General features: G+C 39.3%; 1 protein-coding gene and 1 long non-coding RNA gene across 2 annotated transcripts in view; both read right to left on the bottom strand.

Annotated features, from left to right (window-relative positions):
• The window catches only part of LOC145456459 (uncharacterized), a 183882-nt gene that overhangs the window by 50227 nt on the left and 113443 nt on the right, over positions 1-20212 (bottom strand). The gene's annotated exons all lie outside the window — the stretch shown is intronic.
• Positions 905-6105, bottom strand: LOC145456429 (L-threonine ammonia-lyase-like). Its single transcript, XM_080334550.1, has 8 exons — positions 5937-6105; positions 3962-4098; positions 3743-3901; positions 3320-3387; positions 2213-2327; positions 2023-2128; positions 1278-1399; positions 905-1212 (listed from the first exon to the last, which is right to left on the bottom strand). Exons 1-8 carry the CDS (start codon positions 6079-6081, stop codon positions 1069-1071), a joined length of 996 nt encoding a protein of 331 aa, XP_080190676.1. The 5' UTR covers positions 6082-6105; the 3' UTR covers positions 905-1068.

Raw genomic sequence — 20212 nt, 5'->3', positions numbered from 1 at the left:
CCTTTTTACAATCCATGTGAACGAATTAGGATCGTTTTCATAACTACTTACTTACTTGAGTACTTTTAAAGTCAGTCAATTCTACTTCTACTTCAAGTAGTTTTAGGTTGCTTATGGAAGAAGTACTTCGACTCGTACTTGAGTTGATATTTTCGTCGCTACTTCTACTTGAGTAGATTTCTTGACTACTTTGACCACCTCTGGGAGTGATTACGTCACTACATTTTGCTAGCTGTGAGTGGTCATTGATTTTGAACCGATGAACGAATATCAAGTTAAAAAGGCGCTGAATCGCTGACATATACGTAGAACTGCTTAACTACGTAGCTAATTCCATAGCCTCAGTTTATAGTTACCAGCCAAAATAGAGAAACGAATTGATAAGATGCAATACATCACCCATTTACAAGTTGATATGATAAAATTCGAGTCTGCGGCAATGATTGAGGACTATATAAGCTATATTCGGATTCAATCTCAATAAAACAAGAGGTTTGGTTAAGGTAAGAACAGAGAACAGAAATGGATATTTTGCTATTAAATTACTTTACGATACAGTTTACGACAACATAAGCTGTAAGCTGCGATCACTTCGTTTGCGGTCAATTTATTTGTGAGAGAACAATGGAGGCTCCGTAAAACGAATGATCATTGAATGATTGATCGCTCTCGCGGGTCACACCAGCGTTTCGCGAACAATCCGAACATATGCAAGACGCAGCGATTTTTATCGACACCGATTACTTGATGACTCAAAATTGACTCGAGAATTTTGCTCCTGGTCATGAGTCAATCCGTATTTCTCATACGCCGAGTCAAGTCATTTTAGCAAAGTAACTCGAGCCATCCCAACACTGACTTAGCACTAATTCTTAGACAAAAGGTAATAGTCGTTACTATACAATATTGTCATGAAACAGTTTATTCAATTCCAGTTTTAAAGTTCGGATGAATGTGAACTTAAATTAGTGGCTACTTACTATCAAGAAAACAGTAGTACGAAAACAGAAATTTGTGGAAATTTTATTGCAACTTGAGATTAATACCAAAACAGTTCACTAGAAATAATCATGTGTGGGAATTGACGATATGTTTCATTACATTCGTAGGCACGTTAGACCCACACAGTACAACAGCTACGTTTTTCCCGGCATATTCCTTGCTAACCTTGAGAAAACACGCCAAAGCACACCCAGCGGCGCCTTCCACAATCTGCAATGGGAATACAAATGTCGAAGACTGTTGGGGCAGGGAATATGATTAATGCTCAAATATACCTGATGATGAACGTCTAACAGTAAAAACATTGCGGCTGATATCTCCTTCTCAGTGACGTTCACCCACCGGTCAATATTTCTTTGGCAAACGGGAAACGTCACGGTAGGAATTTCAATGTTACCTAGAAAGACATAGTTAAATGCACAACAATCTCATGATTTATAGATGAGCGTAGGTGGGGTGTACATATTCAGAGTACCAAGTGGGATTTGTCTTTACTTGCACTACTTACTAAATTAGTGATGTTTTCAGCTGTTCTCCCGCTTTAGTCTTTGAAGCTAAATTATTTTTTACACATATAAAATTAGTTTGAATCATTTTGCCTCGTGAAATTGTCACAACAACCCGGCTAAATAGCCCCTGTATCACAGCAACTGGATATTTCAAATAGAGTGCATTTATTTGGTGCACCTATTAGTCATTTTGCACGTCTTTCAATATCAAATTTAGCCGACTTCTGAATGACCACGAAAACGAAATCTACTCTTTGTAACTAGATACTCGAGTACTTTTCGAAACTTTAAAATCCTGCTACATTAGGGCATATTTTAGAAAATCGCCATTTCTACTTGACATTAAGTAGTATTTCGCAGTATTACTGATCCTAGAGTAGCAATGTTGACTACTTGGACCACCCCCACGGTCAGTTTACTGGATTTAAAACAATTCACACTGAAAGCATTTGCCTCTGCCTGCAGAGTTTGAATTCAAGACAGAATTTAAGCCATAACTTCAGAATATTACCAGCAGAGCCATCCGATAAAGTGTCTTCATTGACAATATCAAATTGCTTTCCCGCTTTAACTGACTGCTCCATACAATTTGAATTAACCGGACTGCACCCGATCACCTAAATTCGAATAATATATTCTGTAAAAAAGAATGCAGTATGCTACCGAAAACTGATTGACTTTCCATTGAATGAATCACATACCTGTATGCTTGGGTTACAATGCTTCAGATAAGCAGATACACCTCCTATAAGACCACCGCCCCCAACCGTTACGAATACAGCATCAAGGTCTTTGCAGTCTTCAAGCATTTCAACACTGTATAAAACACAGGAGTAAAGCGATTGTATTTTTCACTCATAATAGCAGCTTATGTCCATTTCACACATTTTGAGAAAATCTTAAAGTTTACATTTTCTTTCGGCCCTATCTTGGCTATGGTTCACTCAGAGACAATGTGACAAACATGACCATGACCAAGACATAAAAAAAATTAAAATTTCATAAAAACTTGATTTTCTAAAAATTTGAAACATGGATCCAAAAATATGGAAAATGGACATAAGCTACTTTGATTCCAGAGTGATGGTAAGTTCATATTAATATTAAATATCAACTTTATTCCACTCCAAGTTTTTCGGCTGGCTCTCATTCGGAGCGAATGACAGTAAATGCAATTAACCAAATTCAAAAGATAGAAATGATAGTTAAGAATAAATGAACAAATGCCCCCTCAAAATACAAAACCGTTTTGCATGGCACGAATGAGCTGTTTTTTTTTCAGACACATACCTATTAGTGAAGAGCGGATCGACAAATTCTCTGGTCCTACTCCTATCCTGTTTTTTAAACCTTTGGTCCTACTCCAGTCAGACTCCTAGGCCGGATTCTAGAAATGACCGTGATCCGGTCCGAAAAACTCCGGTAATAATTATCTACTCGGAGGATGGTGTTGAATATTGATCGAAACAATGCAAACGGGAAATTAAAAACTCGGAGATCAAACCCAACCCTTATCTGAAGTACTTATGCCAAGTTGGACTTAGCATGTGGTTTATTTCCTTGAACGTTTCACTTTAACTATTGATTCTTAGTAAAAGTACTGATCCGGCTCCGGCCCAAAATGATAAAATCCGGCTGGATATCCAATCTGGCTCCAGTCCATGCTCCGCCCTCGTACCTATACCAGTTACACTAGTGACATCGCTTATATTCAATTCAGAAATTCAGTCGCTCAATCAATTTTTATCAGAAAATTGATATCGCTCAATCACAATTCCCATTACCAAGACAATCCACAAGTAACTCACGCCAAAGTCCCTTGTCCAGCCATAACGTCAGCATCGTTATAAGGTGAGATGTACACTCCATTTTCTTCCTGGTTTAAGAGTATGTCAAGGGTTATTCATGAAACATTTGATTTCATTGCAAATTGGGAAAGCCCTTGTGTAGATTGATTCAAGTCCAGACTAGCCGGAGGTGCTCCTTACATCGTCACGATCAACAAAGCCACTAATGGTAGATCTCAGTTTGATAATAATGAAACGATAATTATTCATAGAGAAAGTAATGAGCTTTTTTCTACAGCCAGCAAGGAGCGCTAGACTCATCAATCGGAGTTGTCGACATCAGGAAAATTATAGCACGCTGATAAAGTGGGAGCATCTCTGCACTAAGCGATAGGTTGGAGTGATGTGCTAGGTCTAAAAATTTGAAATTTCGAATTCACTCACTTTTGCAGCACGCTGAGATTCAAGCTCTGTAAGTACGCAGTCGGAGCCGAACTTTCTCAATTCAGCTCCCCGCAATAAAAGACTTTTTTCTTTGGCTTCGGAGCAATTTTCCGTAACGTAGACAACAGCACCTTTTCCTAATGTCTTCAGTGCCAAAGTCTGAAGAGAATCTGGTGGAAATTTATACGACTAGTGATGTAGTTTAATCCAACGTCATACCATCGCAAGGCCGTGATTTCCTGATGACGCCGTAAAAAACTTGGCGTCTTTGAAGTGTTGCGTATTGCGTTCCGAGTACTTCAAAACCTTGTTGAAAGCTCCGCGAACTTTGAAAGACCCGGTGATTTGCTGCGACTCTACATAAATATCCAATTCGATATTAAATCCTCGTGGTAAGAGGGACCAGACTGACTTATTGCAAACTCGCCATAAAAGTGCAACTGGGGGTTGCAGAGTTTATTCAACTCGAGGGGTTCACTTAACAAGTGGGATTTAATTCACTGCCATATGGACTTATGAAAGCCAGGTCAGTAGAAAGGCAGTAACAGGACTTTGACAGTCCCTCGCTTCCGAAAAAAGCTTTCCTGGAACCCTCATATATGGTGTTTCCCCAAACTTCCAGACTAATTTTATTCTACCCGTATTAACATCACAAGTGTTTATGCACACGATCCACAAAATTACGTACATACATAGCCTGCAACTGTACAACCGATCCATACACAAGCTAAATGCAGTATGTTAATAAGTGTCACATATAGGCAATACATAGTCAGTAATTCTACTTTGTCTTATTATTTTTCAATGAATGACTTTCACAGCCTGAGGCAAAATCAGTTACCTTACTCGTTAATTTTGAAGCGTTGAAAAGTACAGAGGATAGTTGCGGCAGTCATTTGTTTCAGCTGCAATTTCATCAAAGCCTGTGTTTTTGACTGCACACTCAACAGCGTCACATGTGACGATGGTAGGTACAATTGAGTGAACAATAACGACAGTCAATGCATGCACAAAATTTTTTGCCCATCATTCCAAAATCGTTATTGGGCGCCTAGTGGCTGGTTCATATTTAAATTTAAGTCTTCAAATTTAGGATTTTGATATGGAATCCAGATAATAGACCTTCCGCTTTCCAGTAATTTTCAATGACTAAGACAGCTTGTCCTGTTCCTGCATATTAGGCAAAATTATAGGGGTAGTGCTGCCATATGGAAATCAAAAAATCTTGTGACAGTGATGGCCCAAAATACCATGTTTTATGTTGATTTACAAAATAATTTGGCACTTCTTCGTTATTCCCCACACATCCAGAAGTGATCACCATGAAACCAATAAATGATTTCCATGAACATGTGAAAATTTATAAACGTCAAAATAAATTGTTTTTCGCGCTGGGATTAGCGCCAGGGGAATATTAGGGTCGTGGGAAGGGAATATTGGGGTCGGAGATATTAGGGTTGGGAAAGGGGGTATTAGGGTGGGTTAGGGTCAAGGTTGCGATATCCTAAGACTAGGGTTGCGGGTGCTAGGGTAGGTTAGGGTCAAGGTTGAGGTGGGATATCCCGAGATTAGGGTTAAATTTGGCGTCAGGGTATCCCAAGATTAGGGTTTGGAATATTGTAATCTTCACCCCCAACCCTAATCTTAGGATATCCTAACCCACCCTAATATCTCCGCAAAACCTAATCTTAGGATATCCTAACCTAACCCTAATGCACCCTAATATCTCCCGACCCTAATTTTCGGATATCCTAATATCCCCCTCCCCTATCCCACCCCAATGCGAAAAACAATTCATTTTGACGTTTATAAATTTTTCTGTTCATGTTCATGGAGAAACATTTATTGGTGTCATGGGGATCATTTTTTCGATGTGTGGGGAATAACGAAGAAGTGCCAATAATTTTGGGTCCTTTCAATTAGGGAGTTTAGGATGCGGCCTTTAAGACCCTGGTGTTACGACGAGTGACTACTGACTAATGTATCATTGCAGTTCCAGACACTTGGCTAAATGTACCATTTATGGTATATAATTCTGCCTTCAAGGTCATGCATTACTTTACCAAGAAAAATCATTTGAAATCATTATTTACCAAGATATCAAGTAATATATGACTGATGGCTGCAGATCGTATGTTCTACTGTGCAATATCGTATCTCTGTCTCTATCACGTGCGCTACCAGTAAGCCTCACCCATTTTAAGAAACACATTCGCATCCGTGACTTTCGATAGTTGAATTGATGGCCGAAGGGGCGTTCGATACACATAATTCTTGATACGAGCAGACGCCTTCTCAACCTCTTTCGACAGTGCGATGTTTGATAGATCAGCCTCCATAATTTTGCAAGACTTGCTGCAATATCTCGGATGTCGGGAAGTCACTGCGGCAATCCAAGACGCGAAGTTAAACCACTGAGCTTAGTGAGCGCAAAATATATGTGCTTTCACGCTTGAGCGACAAAGGTACCAACATGCTACATCAGAGCTACACTCGGTATTAGTATCAGTATAAGTCTTTTGTCCCATTAATTTCATCAATTCAAAACTACAAAAGATTGCGAAACAATATTTACATAAAAAGGAGTCAAAACCACCGCTCCATCAAGTATGCCGGACCTGCAGTGTGGAACAACATCCCGCCGGCTATCAGACAGACGTCGAGCATGCCCAGTCTACATTCAAATAAAAATATAAGCAATTTCTACTGAATGAATACTAGTATGCCGTCTGCCCTCAAGATTACTGGACCACATATCGAGACATATCGACCCCGCCAGCCGGCAGCATTAATTTTTGTAGCTATTACTTTTATGTTATCCTTCCAGTGTACCTGTACAGTGTACACTGTACATGTACACTTGTACAGCAGTGGTCGAGAACCTATGACTCGCGAGCCATATATGGCTCTTTTGTGCACAAGATATGGCTCTTGGACATATTTTTAATTTTGTACTTAATTTTATCGATATTGCAACAAATTATTACTAAATTTTCTTAACGGCCAGAATAATTATTCTCGTGGCAGCATAAGCATGCATTTGAGGGGTCAAAGCAGTGACCTATCCATGATTAAGGGCTCTGACCCCTTTACAAAATCCTAAGATTTAAGTTGCTGTAGCGCCAGCGACCAATATCCTTTGCGAACGTGATGTACCAGGCATCGCGCGCAGCGTATTCTTGGATTGCACCATGCGTTGGTTGGTTGATCAAGAGAAAAGCAGACCTGGGGATTGGGGACACCTTTATGCTAGTTGTCAAATATACATTGTCTGCCTGATCTATGCCGAAAAATCAACTGCCTTGGAAGTGACATTTCAATTACAAATCCAAATTACAAACAACGCCATCGCCATCCACGTCCAAATTGATAAGGAGCTTTCTAGTACTGCCATTAAAATGTAGGCGTGTAGTGGTGTGCAGTGACGTGCGGTCCAATGAGGCAGGTGAGGCACTGCCTCACCTGTCGTCAGGGTGAGTAAGTGAAAATTGTGACAGCCCTCGATGAGTCGATGATTATTGATATTTTACATCGATGTTCATAGATAACTAAATTTGAACATTTTTTCACCCAACATCATCAATTTGCATAATTATTATTCAAAAACACAGCGCGAAATGAGAGGTGAGGCACCGGTGAGGCACGGTCGCGTCGTCCCGCTTTATGATAGACCATGCCATCGCAGAGAGACAATAGCCAGGTTAGGCACAAACGAATCTGCCTCCTGAACTATTCGCTAACAATTGGACAATCGGAGCACAGTGAAAAGCGCTATCGATTTCGGAATCCAACAGTCTTGTAGGAATTATATAGTAGCGACGGCCAATACGTAATGCAGAACAAATACATTCCCTTACTTATGTAGATGTTATGTATTTTCCATCCATAGCTACGTTAAATTGGTATGTGATAGCTGTACTTACATAGCCTGCGTTGTCGTTGTTTGTGGTCAGTGGTGCCACTACTAGTGTTTGTTACACTAGATCTAGTGTATTTTGACTTGACCCAGCGTCAAGTAGTGTATTTTCTTTCAAAAGTCAGGAAATCTAGTGTTTTTTTACTGAAAAAGTATTTGTAAATAAGGATGCTATTTTTATGTGCTTCGAATAATTTATACCGTTACTTGCAGAGATAGTAATTATTATTCGTCTAATGGTCTAAACTTGCCCATTTAGCACAATAGCGACTATTCGTCTATGTAGCCTATTGTAGAATGTGGAATTGCAACGGCTATCCGTGTGTAAAGAACATGCTCTCTATACCCGCTGCTGTTGTTATTCACATTTTAGGTCTCTTTATCACGTACTCAGGAATTTTCAATGATGACGTAACAATTGATTGACATGTATGGCTCTTTTGGAGTTAAATTGGAAAATATATAGGGCTGACATAGCTCTTCAGACGAAAAAGGTTCCCGACCACTGCTGTACAGTGTGCATGTGGATGCCTCTGATTTACATGCTATAGGCCAGGGGCGTGCAACTTCTCCAGTCGGCGGGCCGGATATAGGGAAATTAAGTACTTGGCGGGTAGGGTTCTGGTTTAAATCAGGCTGATTTAAATCAGTGTGATTTAAATCAGGTTTTTTTTCCTTGATTTTTGATTTTAATTTCACCATTTTGATTTTAATGATTTTTTTGATTTTTTCAAATTTTCTGACGAGATGCGTGAATGTGGTTTATTATCGGACAATCATGTGCGTTTTATATAAATCGGACGTAGTATTTCGTGACCGGCACCATTATGGTTCAGCTATTTAACAGACAGGCGGGAAAAAAGCAAAGAGCGGTAGTCAATCAATATGTTAGTGTTTTTGCTGTGGATAGTTAGTTGTCTACGACATGCTGCTGCTATTTCCGAGACACTCGTGCGATACCGAAAAGGAAGCGCAATCCGGAGTTTCTATCGAAAGATTCCCTAATCTCTGATGCCTGAGCGTTGCAAAAATCAGTCTGCAGGTATTTTGGGCTGGAGCGATGGGCCAACTAGCTGTGGAATGTGAACACAAGTAAGATACCATGTCATTATGTCTGATTCATATTTATGTATAGCTGCTTGAATACTGGTTATGGATTGAAATAGAAAGGAATCTGTGTGTACCGTAAACAGGAACGCATACCGTAAAACACCATGTCCCTAGATATATCAGAACACGCGCATGACGTTCGGTGAAAATCTCACCCTTGACTCATCCCCTCAAGCTCGATGCTGAGCAATCAAAGGCCATGACTTTTGCCATTGGCAAACATCTATTGGGTAATCCCGCTTGTATATGTTAACCAAAAATATGGTAGCACGTAAGATTGCCATTTACGTTTAATTTTACTGCAGAAAAAGAGAATACGGCACTTGGTTTTTGACTTAAACATGCATGCTGTGCTCAGAACAAGCAAGCTCCAATTACATAGAATAACTTTAAGCAATGACAGCGACATGATAGCGACATCAAAACATATAGAAAGAAAAGATTTAGACCAGTGGTTTCAAAACTTTTTCTGACTAATCGCATGTCTGAATTAAAAATCTTGCATTTTTGCAGCCATCTCTGGACAATACCTCTGCTGCCCTTCTTTTATCAAGCTGGATGTGGCTCAAGCTCGAGATTAAAAAGACTATTGCTCTTTGTGCGGACGATAAAGTCTAATGTTGTCAAAGATGCAGCTATAAGAGCATTAACTCATGTCGGGGACCATCATTTAGTTTCATGGATTCTAGATCCTCGAGTTAGAGGATGTAGCTTGGACAATGGACATTAATCGCAAAAGAGTTGTTCGAGACCCGGCAAAATGATTATTTTCAAAGATGGAGCCAAAATGCAATGATTAGTCTGCTGGTAACCTATAATCGAACAATGAATTGGATTGATTATGATTGTAAATTGGTGAGTATATTTGTGTACACTCCACACACACTGAATGTCCCTTATCTTCCCTTGATTTTTAGGAATTTTCGATTCGGAATCGAGTATCTCGGTACCATATCTAATTCATCGGCCAGCATTATTCTGGATGGATCATGCCAGTGTTCTCCAAAGCTTTCAAGACTCACCTTTCGTCCGTTGCACATGCTGCATCTTGTGAGGGGCATCAGTCATGTGCAGCCGCAACTGCAAACAAGAGTCGTGATTGCCTGCCACAGGCAAATCTTGAAGTGATTCTGCGAGTGAAAGATCACTTCATGGACTATGGTACTAACAAAGCAGATAGAGAGTTCAGGAAGATCAACAGTTTGCTGGCAGAGACCAATCCATCAATCAAGATGAAGATGCAACTAAAATGGATGGTCCCGAAATAAATCAACATGTTCCTCGCTACTAGAACAGATCAGTAATGATTAGGGCAATTTTTTTTTGACATGTCAAAAAAAGTCAAAATTAGGTCAGAATTGTAGCGTTAGGTCAAAATTTGTCAAAATTGTTTAATAAGTCAAACATTTTTGGACCTCTGCATTTCATTTGTATCGTAGATTTTGCGCTATCGGTGAACTTATCATTTGATATTTTACAGCTTGTAGCCTACTTTATAGGCCTACCGTTGTAAACGGACCATCGTCTGCTCATTGTGAATCACAAATGGTCAAATGAAACAAATAGTGACATGATTTTATGGTCAACGTACCGCAATATCCTAGCTGAAGCAAGACGGCTTGGACATTGCATGGTTCTTATATCAAGAAGCGCAAGCTGAAAAATTGTGATATAGACAACATTGTCAGAATGAAGCAACACGGTTTGTCACCAGCAGTGTGCACACAACTTGAGTGTTGTCAGCCAACAAATGCTGCTGTTGAACGTTCTTTCTCCGTTTTTGGCAAGCTACGTAGTAAGGACAGACACTTTCTACCCGAGAATGTAGGAAAGGATCTTTCGTTGTACTACAACAAATTTTAATTATTTCCACCAGAATACGTAATGTAACTACTGGAATTCTTCATAGGGCCAGATTTATTTAAAATACTAGTTTTTCATGTAAAAATCTGTCCGTTTTTGAGCCAAAAACGTTTTTTCAGGCCAATCTACTTTGTAAGAACAGACAGTTCCAACCAGAAATGAAGATAAGTAGTACAATTTTAACATTATATGCGAAAACACCTAATTTGCATACGTGAGGTCAAAATTTGGTCAAATTTCAGTTTTTTTAGGTCAAAAAAGGTCAAAATTTAGATTTTTTAGGTCAAAATCTTCCGTTTTTTAGGTCAAAAAAAAATTGCCCTAGTAATGATTCTAACGACCCATCATTACCACATAGGTTAAATGTTTTCAGCTATGTGGGTGATGATTCACAGCCCCACATTATGAAAGTTTAAGCGTCATCCTTCGTCACCTTGATTGACAGTGTCGTCATTCATCATTATCATCATTATGAGTACATTATGAGTAAAAAAACCCAAAAAATCAAAAAAATCATGATTTGAATTAATTATTCGATTAAAATCGATTTTAATCAGAGGCAAAATGCTTTAAACCGGAACCCTATTGGCGGGACGGATTGCTGAATCGATACATTATTCGCCCATTTATCAACATATACAATATACATACAAGCTGTAAATCGTATTTAATGAATGTATTTTAACGACATCAATGTCACTTCAAAGCCGCTTCTCTCCGATAATGACGGAAACAATGTGGATTTGAGAACAGCATTGTCATACAGGCGCCGCCATGTCTGCTTCTCTCTCATCAATCACCACACGGTGCAATCCCTAATTAAGATTTCAACGCGTTCGATAAGTCCGTTACCCCAAATTTACCAGGATATCAATTCATTAGGGCTAAGTAGGTGACGAGATAGCGTCGTTGTTCAACTATGTGGCCTATTTTATCTCGATATTGAATTCATGCGGAACGCGGCTTCTACGACATCTGAAAAGTGGCCCGCGACCCGTTTTGAGTTGGCGATCCCTGGCATAAGCGATGCCTTACAAAAGCCTAGAAGTGTGTCGTGCTACTAGTCAGCGGCTACGGAATCAAAAATAAGAAATATCGGCGTGGTGTAAATGACCATTGTAGTCGACAAACACCAAGCTTACCACAAACGATATTAGGGTTGAGTACATCATAAATGCCGATAATGCAAGTCTTGCCGCTTCGACGAACTTACGAGTAAGCTCCACTCTCGCACGCTGCGCAGTGCGCATACATGTATATTGTATATAATACCATACAGTCACTAAAATTTGACGTAGTAAGCAAGTAGCGGGTAATCCCGGCAGACTGTAGCCGCGGGCCTCATTATCATATCAGACGGAAAACTGTCCGCGGGCCGGACAAAATCCCTTCGCGCGCCGTATCCGACCTGCCGACCGTTTGTTGCCCGCCCTGCTGTAGGCCAAAGTTGGTGTCTGATTAAAAGACTGCTCCAAGTCGTTTCGGCTCCCTCCCATCTTTTTTATATCGCAATCGTGTGGTATATTGATTTTATTTTATTAAAATGATGATATGTATGGAGGTAGATAATGTACTGCAATTTTGAAAACTAGCACCAGAGATAGAGAAAAAAAAGTCGCAATCTGTTTTCTCAAAATAGTTATTTGTCTACTTCTATGCCTTGTCATTTTCTACCCCAAGTAGCAGTTTTGGGATGCTTGGAAAATCGCCACTTCTACCTGTAATTGAGTTGAAATTTATGGGATCACTTTTATAAATGGACTGAGTACTAGGGTTACCATATTTCGGAAATCGGAAAAGAGGACACTTTTTCAAAATTTTCAGATTTGCACAACGGAAGGAAAATTCTGAAAAATGAAAAAATTTTCCGACTTCATGGTCGGTTGACTAAAAAAAAGGTCAACTTTCTCGCTCAGTGCCCAAAGTACAGTTTTTCTTTCACTTTATCAGGTGGTTGACTAAAAACAGGTCAACTTTCCGGCTCAGCTCCCGAAATACCCGCCGGAGCGTACTTCGGTGCTGATTTACGGCATATCAGTCGAATTTGGCAGCGAATTTGACCAAAATTCACAAAAAAGAGGACAAAATCTCAAGAAAGAGGACAAAAGGGCGTCCTCCGAGGACGCTTTCAAAGAGGTCAAAAAAGAGGACGGATCCTCTTGAAAGAGGACGTATGGTAACCCTACTAAGTACCAACAATGGATCGTTTGACCACCACCAAGTATTTTACACTTTATTGGAATAATCGAAAAGGTTCTGTTCACATCAGAGTTGGATCAATTGTAATTTGTAATTGAGCTGAATGTAAATAATTACATTTTTTCATATAATTGTAATTGTAATTGTAATTGAAGCATTTCTATTTTGTGTAATTGTAATTGTAATTTGATCAAAATTTTGCTCAATTACAATCTCCATTACATTTTCATGGAAACCTGACAATCACAACATAAAATAATCATTTAATCACTCATTTATTCGTCGCACCAGTGAAAATCCGGTACGAACCAGGATGACGACGAGGGGCCTTAAGGCCTTAGTAAACAGTCACCACATGTAATAATTAGCCTATTTACATCGGTGTTCTATGTGTGCTGCGGTGTAACTAGATAATTCAGTCACGCTAAACTGTTTCCCATACTTCAGTAGCAACAGAAAACTTTGTGAATTACAATATAGGCTAAACCAGTGGTTCTCAAACTGGAAGCGTGCCCCCTTGGGCGGCGTTGAAAGCATCTGAATGGGGCGCGACGCTCCAGTGAACTGAAATCTTTTCCGCGCTTGGCCCGATTCACCTCCGTTTTATGACTGTTGCTCGGTGTATAGTCTGAATTTCGTACTGGAGAATTCTCTCATCAACAGTCATAACCTTCCATACCATCAAACTATGTGTAAGGATTGTTAACTTTTTGGTTTCATTGTGTGCTATGACTGTACGGGGGGCACGAAATATTCACTGTCATAAAGGGGGGCGTGTCTAAAAAAGTTAGAGAACCAGTGGCCTAAACTAAATCTTAATATTTCAAAAATGGATGAACAGCAAATAAACTCTTCTGAAACCTGTGCTAAACCATTTCCTACACCACGGTCAGAGTTTTTTTTTTAAATCTCTGACCAGTACCGAGGCTTGGGCTTGGTGCAAAAATTGCAAAAATTGCAAAAAGAAATTCAAGTTTCCAACCAAGGCTTCATCAAACTTGATCACGCATTTGTAGAGATGTTATCCCAATCTTACCTCCAATCTTGGCCAAATTTACTGGGGCCAGAAACTTTCAAAAGCAAAACAGAAACACCCTAATGTTCATCAAATGCAATGTAACAGTTTCCGAGCAAGTGAAAATGTAAATGCGAACCAAAATATTGTAATTCTTAGTTATCAGGAGGTTCTTTCTTTTTGCATTTATTTTAATTTTACGCACCTTATCGGTATCATCCTTGTCGCTGACGTCTTACCAATTACATTTCCTTATCCTGGCTCAGCTCTGAGTAGCCTAATCGTTTGATTACATTTCATTGACTGTCTTGTGGCCTATTCGCTGTTAGTAGCTCAAACCTTTGGTTCTTAACAGTCGCTTGAAACATTTTTCCATTTTTCTATGCTTGTAGTTTTCAGTAGTCATGATTAGGAACAGTTCGAATACGTTCGAGTTTTTTTTAATTACAGGGTATTCAGGGTATTCAGGATGAAACATGAATAGCTTGAGATTGTTGCTAATTACGTCACTACGGTTGTCAAAGAACACCTCTTTACTGAATCAATTACCTGTTAAAAAGTAATTGTAATTGTAATTATAATTGTAATTAATTACATATTTAACAGTATTTGTATTTGTAATTGTAATTGTAATTTAATGTTTTTAGCATTGAGTAATTGTAATGTAATTGAAACATGCAAGGAAGTGATTGTAATTGTTATTGAATTAAAATATTGTAATTGATCCAACTCTGGTTCACATACAATAATTATTGCTGAAGTAATTTCGTGATTGGACCGGTATCTCGCACCACCTTTTTTAGATAGCGTAGAGGTGAGCGTGGCGGTTGGAATCCCACCGTCGGGGGTTATTCTGGGCTCCCGTCTATGGCGACGTTTTTGTTACGGCGACAAAAAAGCCCAGAAAAAAAGACCCGACAAAGAAAGAAAAAAAGCAAGAAATAGCTTCTAAAAAGGACTGACGAAGAGAGAATAACATCGAAGAAGAGTGTGACAACGGGCAAGGTCGGGGTGGATGTCAGTTCAAGAGACCCCAACTGGTTGGTCGTTCGGCACCCCCATATCTGTTCATTGCGTCGCATTGGGTGTTTTGTATATCGCATTGTACATTGCGTGTGTCATGGGCAGATGAAAATAATCTGACGATTGGTCGATTGATTGTTTTTCGGACCCACGCTTTTCAAATGAGGTAGCGAGGATGGCAGCTTATTGCGTCTGTTCTGTCACGGTGCTTTAACGAAACAAAGGAAACAAGACTTTAATCTTTTACTTCTGATTCAAGCGTGCTGCTACACCTAAGGGTTGCGAGCTCGTGTAGATTCCAGAACCGCTCCCCAGTTTATTTACACTACATTGTAGTCTCCAAATTGTCAGAAATGGTGTATCACTCAGGGCTGTGGAGTCGGTAAATTTTACCACCGACTCCGGCTCCGACTCCGACTCCACACATTTTCAATATACCGACTCCGACTCCGACTCCTGAGTCTTTAAACGTACCGACTCCGACTCCGACTCCTGGGTCTTTAAACGTACCGACTCCGACTCCCGACTCCGACTCCGACTCCAGCATTATTACCAATTTACCTCGAAAATTATCTGCCACATTGTCGGTTGAATGACTATCATACAGCCATTAAACATATGCAAACATATGATTAACTGTGGCATGCTGAATTGTTTCATTGTGGCACAGCTCGAATTATCCACTATGCAATTAACATGATATAAAGATTTGCTAAATATCCTTCCTTATTCAAGTTTTTATAACATGGACTCTCTAATATCCTGCAATGTATGAATCATTCATATATGGCAGATATCCAATCCTGTATAATAAAAATGTAGATAAAAAATCCAAGTGTAGCTCTTGTGTATGACTCAGCAACTAATAAAGAAATTGAACTTACTCATTTTGTCATTACACACTATCCTGATTTCAAGCACAAACACTCTTACTACTAATAATAGACATTGGTCATAAATGGAATTTAGTTAAGTATTCAAAGACCATAGCCTATGTCTAGTCTACATGTACTTAATCAAGTACTCAAGGATTGGGACTTGCAGTCCTTCCTAATCATTTGTTCGACCCACACAGCTAAGCTACACTACAAATATTTTTTAATTTTGTCAAATGGGAAGCATCGTTTGGTCATATTTACATATTTTTACAATTTTACAAAACCAGCCGATGCATTTTCTCTGTCACAGTATCATGGTATAATTCCAAAAATTGCATCAATTTTGACTGCATCGCGAAAAAGCGTCTTGCGATTTTCTTCCCCTCTGCAACTGAGTTGTAATTTGCAAGTAATGTCTTTTATCTATATCAGGGGTGGGCAAGTTTTCGGCGAAAGGGACACCTGAGATTTACGAACCATTGCGCGGGCAACGGAATGTTGATAACCTTTTTTTGGTCGTCGATAGGAGCGAACCGAATTATGAAACATTGCAAACAAGACTTATATTACTACGCTCTAAAATTGATAACATTATGTCTTCCAACTGTGCAGTGCGCAATCAGGCCCTGGTCGCGCGAAGCGCGAAATTTTTTTGCAAGATAACTACTGAATTAGGCTATAGCTATCTATATCAATAAATATATCGCTAACATACATTGGGGGTCGCATCTGTATACCACTGGGCTCATTTGGCAAGGACAGGATTATTCGACGTTTAGACATAGCAAAATCGACGGTATCAGTGAACATGCCTCTATCATTTTGTGCAAATGTTTTGTCGACGATCTCGCTGCGAGTGCACAAGCGAAGCCGTATCTCCTAATTGCGAATATAGTTAGACTCAATTCTGTGAATAATATGTATTTATAATTTTCAAAAGGGGGCTCAAATACTGAATGCAAGAAATCTAGTGACAATGAATCATACGAAGTACCGAGAAAAATTTCAAGTCAAATAAATCTCCTATGAAATATTCTACTTCATGGTCATATACGAAGATCTGGGATAAATGTGGCTGACCCCTGGTTACGTCAATGCCTCAGAACTGTTGTTTTAGTCATCATCAAATTTCTCGGTCATGCTAATCAAATTTTGGTTGGCCTTGCAATTGTACCTGATGTCATAAATAATTTCGAGAATTACCTCGCAGGCCACACCTAACCTTCTCGTGTGCCAAATTTGGCCTGCGTGCCACGGGCTGGCCGCAGCTGATCTGTATGGTTAATAATAACAGTGATTGGTGGTACATAAAAATTATATTGAAAATTCTTTGAAAGCAAATATTTTCATGATAGAGAAGTTGGATTCGGAGTCGGAGTCGAAATCATGGTCATTCTCACAAACTCCGACTCCGACTCCAGTCAGTATTTTCCCACCGACTCCGACTCCGACTCCAGCTATTACAGTTTTCACGACTCCGACTCCGACTCCGACTCCACCGACTCCGACTCCGACTCCACAGCCCTGATCACTATAGGATGTGTCGAAGGTGGGTTGTGATAATGTCGCCAGTTGGACTTTCCTAATACAAAAGATTTGCCTGGGATAAAAATGTCCTTTAATACCGACACATTGACAGTGCTAAGCAACAAATCTCGTTGATTGTATTACGATATTAAATATATATGGATATAACCAGGATCATACTTAGGGTTATATTTAAAACAAAAATCAATTTAAAACAAACATGTTCCAAACAAGGCCCTGATTTGAAACATTTTTATTTTTTTCAATTCATGACGTCACAAATATTCAATTGTGACGTCATAGTGGATTGGGATTGACAATTGAAAATATAAGGTATATATAGCTCCTTTGACAAAATATCTACGTACTAAAGATGTTGAACCGACTATTTTGAGGGTTCCAACCATCCTATATCGTGTACGTCGGCTCTATCGGGTGGTAATTGTCCGTAGGATCATACAACATGTTTTTTGGAAGGTATTTACACAATTATGGCATAATTTTACAACTTGATAGAACACAATTTTTTAATGGGTGCTGTGACAGCACGTTGTGCGGCGCCAAACTAGTATATCGGTTGAAGATGCCTTAGAATCGAGGTTAAATGATGTGCGCATTATAATAAGCTATAGTCATGCATGTTCGAATGTTGCAAAGCCTGATTGCCATCTGAGCCTAATAATCTAATTCATATGAACTGTGACATGTTTTTTCAAATACAGATGGACCAAAATAGTGAAAAAGGGCGCGAAGAAACGCTAGCAAAATCGCAAAATAAATCCCTAAAAATGTCGCTAAATATGGAATCATTCTGAGGATGACAAATTTTACAAGAATATCCAACATTTTCGTCAGTTGCATTCCCCTTGTTTCCGGGTTAATTTCTCAAACTTCCAATTCGAAATTCGCAAGGCCCGCCGCTAACCAAGCCGAAGCGTGTGAATCAGGCCAGTGGAGTCGGAGTCGTGGATTCAGAGTCGGAGATTAATTTTGAGTCAGAGTCTCAAATTTTTTGTTAGCCCGCCTTGGAGTCGGAGTCGAGAAAAAGTACTGGCTGTAGTCGGGGTCGGAGTTTCTGAAAATGCTTTTGACTCCGCCTCCGGTTCCAACTTCTTTAATATGAAAACAAGTGCTTTCAAAGGTCTAGAATTACTAATAATAAAGAAATTAGAATTTGAATGTACCAGCAATCATTGTTATTAGTAACGATATTGACGAAATTAGGCATTATTTGCAAATTGCAATTCAATTACACAAAGAAATAAAATTGCAATTAAATCGCAACCAACACAAAATTACTGATGTAGTCACAAATTGTTGCAATTTTTCGAAACATTTTGTGGAAAATAACGTAAGCTAGCGTGACGGGAGTATTTTAACGAGGAATTGATGATCTACAAGTACGCGCAATTAATTTTACATGAATCATAATAAGCAGCTGCATTCATTGAAACATGTTGCCAATATTGCCGGCACATATTTCGCACACAGCGCGATGAAAAACTGCGAGATTTAACAGATGTTGTCGAATGCTAATTTGAAATGAGAACTCAGGGATATATAGAACTGTATTCGAAATCATATATCCCTACTGCACCCTCTACTGCAGGGATGGGCAAACTTTTTAGCTCGCGGGTCGCATTGAATATTAGAATACATTCGCGGGCCGCACTATATAAAACTGGAATACCAAGCCAAAATTCAATATTGTCCTTTGAATATATTATATAACGACTGGTGACATGGAAATAATATATATGTATTTGTATATTTAAAAAAAGCACTGGTTTGATGATATCGTACACGCGTCAGAAACATTGACGAAAATTTGTAAGCTAGTCGTCCTCATTGACAAAATTAGGGACGGAAGTCTTTGTACTTATTCTTGGAACTGGATGTAAATTTTAGTCTGTGAGCAGCGATCTGTTCATAGATTTGCCGATTGTATTTTTGATTTAACTCCAAGACACACTTTGCTGACAGCATCATAACCATGTTACCTTTAAATGCGCTTCCATAATATATAAATAAAGTTTAGCCAAGGTTTTCTCGCTGCCGATCGTTCTGGCAAACTTCTCGGAGTCGCATACTACGCGGCATAAAACTTTATAAGTCTTGGTGAGTCGTGGCTTAGTAATGCCGACGTCGAAGTCCCCAATCCATCAATCACGCGTTTTTTCTTGGTGGAAGGGAACCGAACAATGAAGAAAAAGGTCACATGAAATAGCGCGCAGCGCGAAAAATTTTGAAGAAGTTGCAAAAAATTACTTTATAATTGATGGTAATTCGCGAAATAATTTTGGACCTCCTTTGAGATCGTCCCTCCAATTGGTGGGTATGGGGCAGTTATTACGGTCCTGCAAAGAACGAATCAATCTAACACACTTGTGGATCGGTTCCGATTTAGGACATTTACGTTTCACTTTCTGTGATGTTGAGCAATTGATACATTTCAAAATGCATTGGTCGTGTTATCGCGCCATCAATGAAATAAATAAATACTGTGGTAAGAATATAACTTATCATTATCATGTTCAAATATATTAAGAAAATTTTCAAGCAAGTATAGTGATTAATATATTTTTAGTAAGCATTTTAGTAATATTTTTGCGTTTCTCGAGGCTTTCGCGGGCCGCACAAAATATTGTTGCGGGCCGTAGTTTGCCCACCCCTGCTCTACTGCGACGCCATATTTCTTCAACGCCCCCATTCCCCCTGAATCCAGCACCCCCATTTTGCCCCCTGAGCGTTTTCGCCCCTTCATAATCCAAATCGCCCCTTTGGGGGCGCTGGCGTCCAGGTTAAAAACACTTTAGTAAAGTATCCAGGGCCAGGCTATATGTTTCAAAAACTTATAACATATGAAAAAGGGAGGATATTTCGAAATGATTTCTTCCATGATAATTGCACAGTAAATCTTTCGAGCTGTGCCACAATGA

This window comes from Botryllus schlosseri, chromosome 14, assembly GCF_051294905.1.
Source record: "Botryllus schlosseri isolate E-star chromosome 14, Bs_hap1, whole genome shotgun sequence".
NCBI classification, from domain to species: domain Eukaryota; kingdom Metazoa; phylum Chordata; class Ascidiacea; order Stolidobranchia; family Styelidae; genus Botryllus; species Botryllus schlosseri.
Note: the sequence above shows the minus strand (reverse complement) of the source record. Positions and strands in the feature narration are given on the sequence as shown.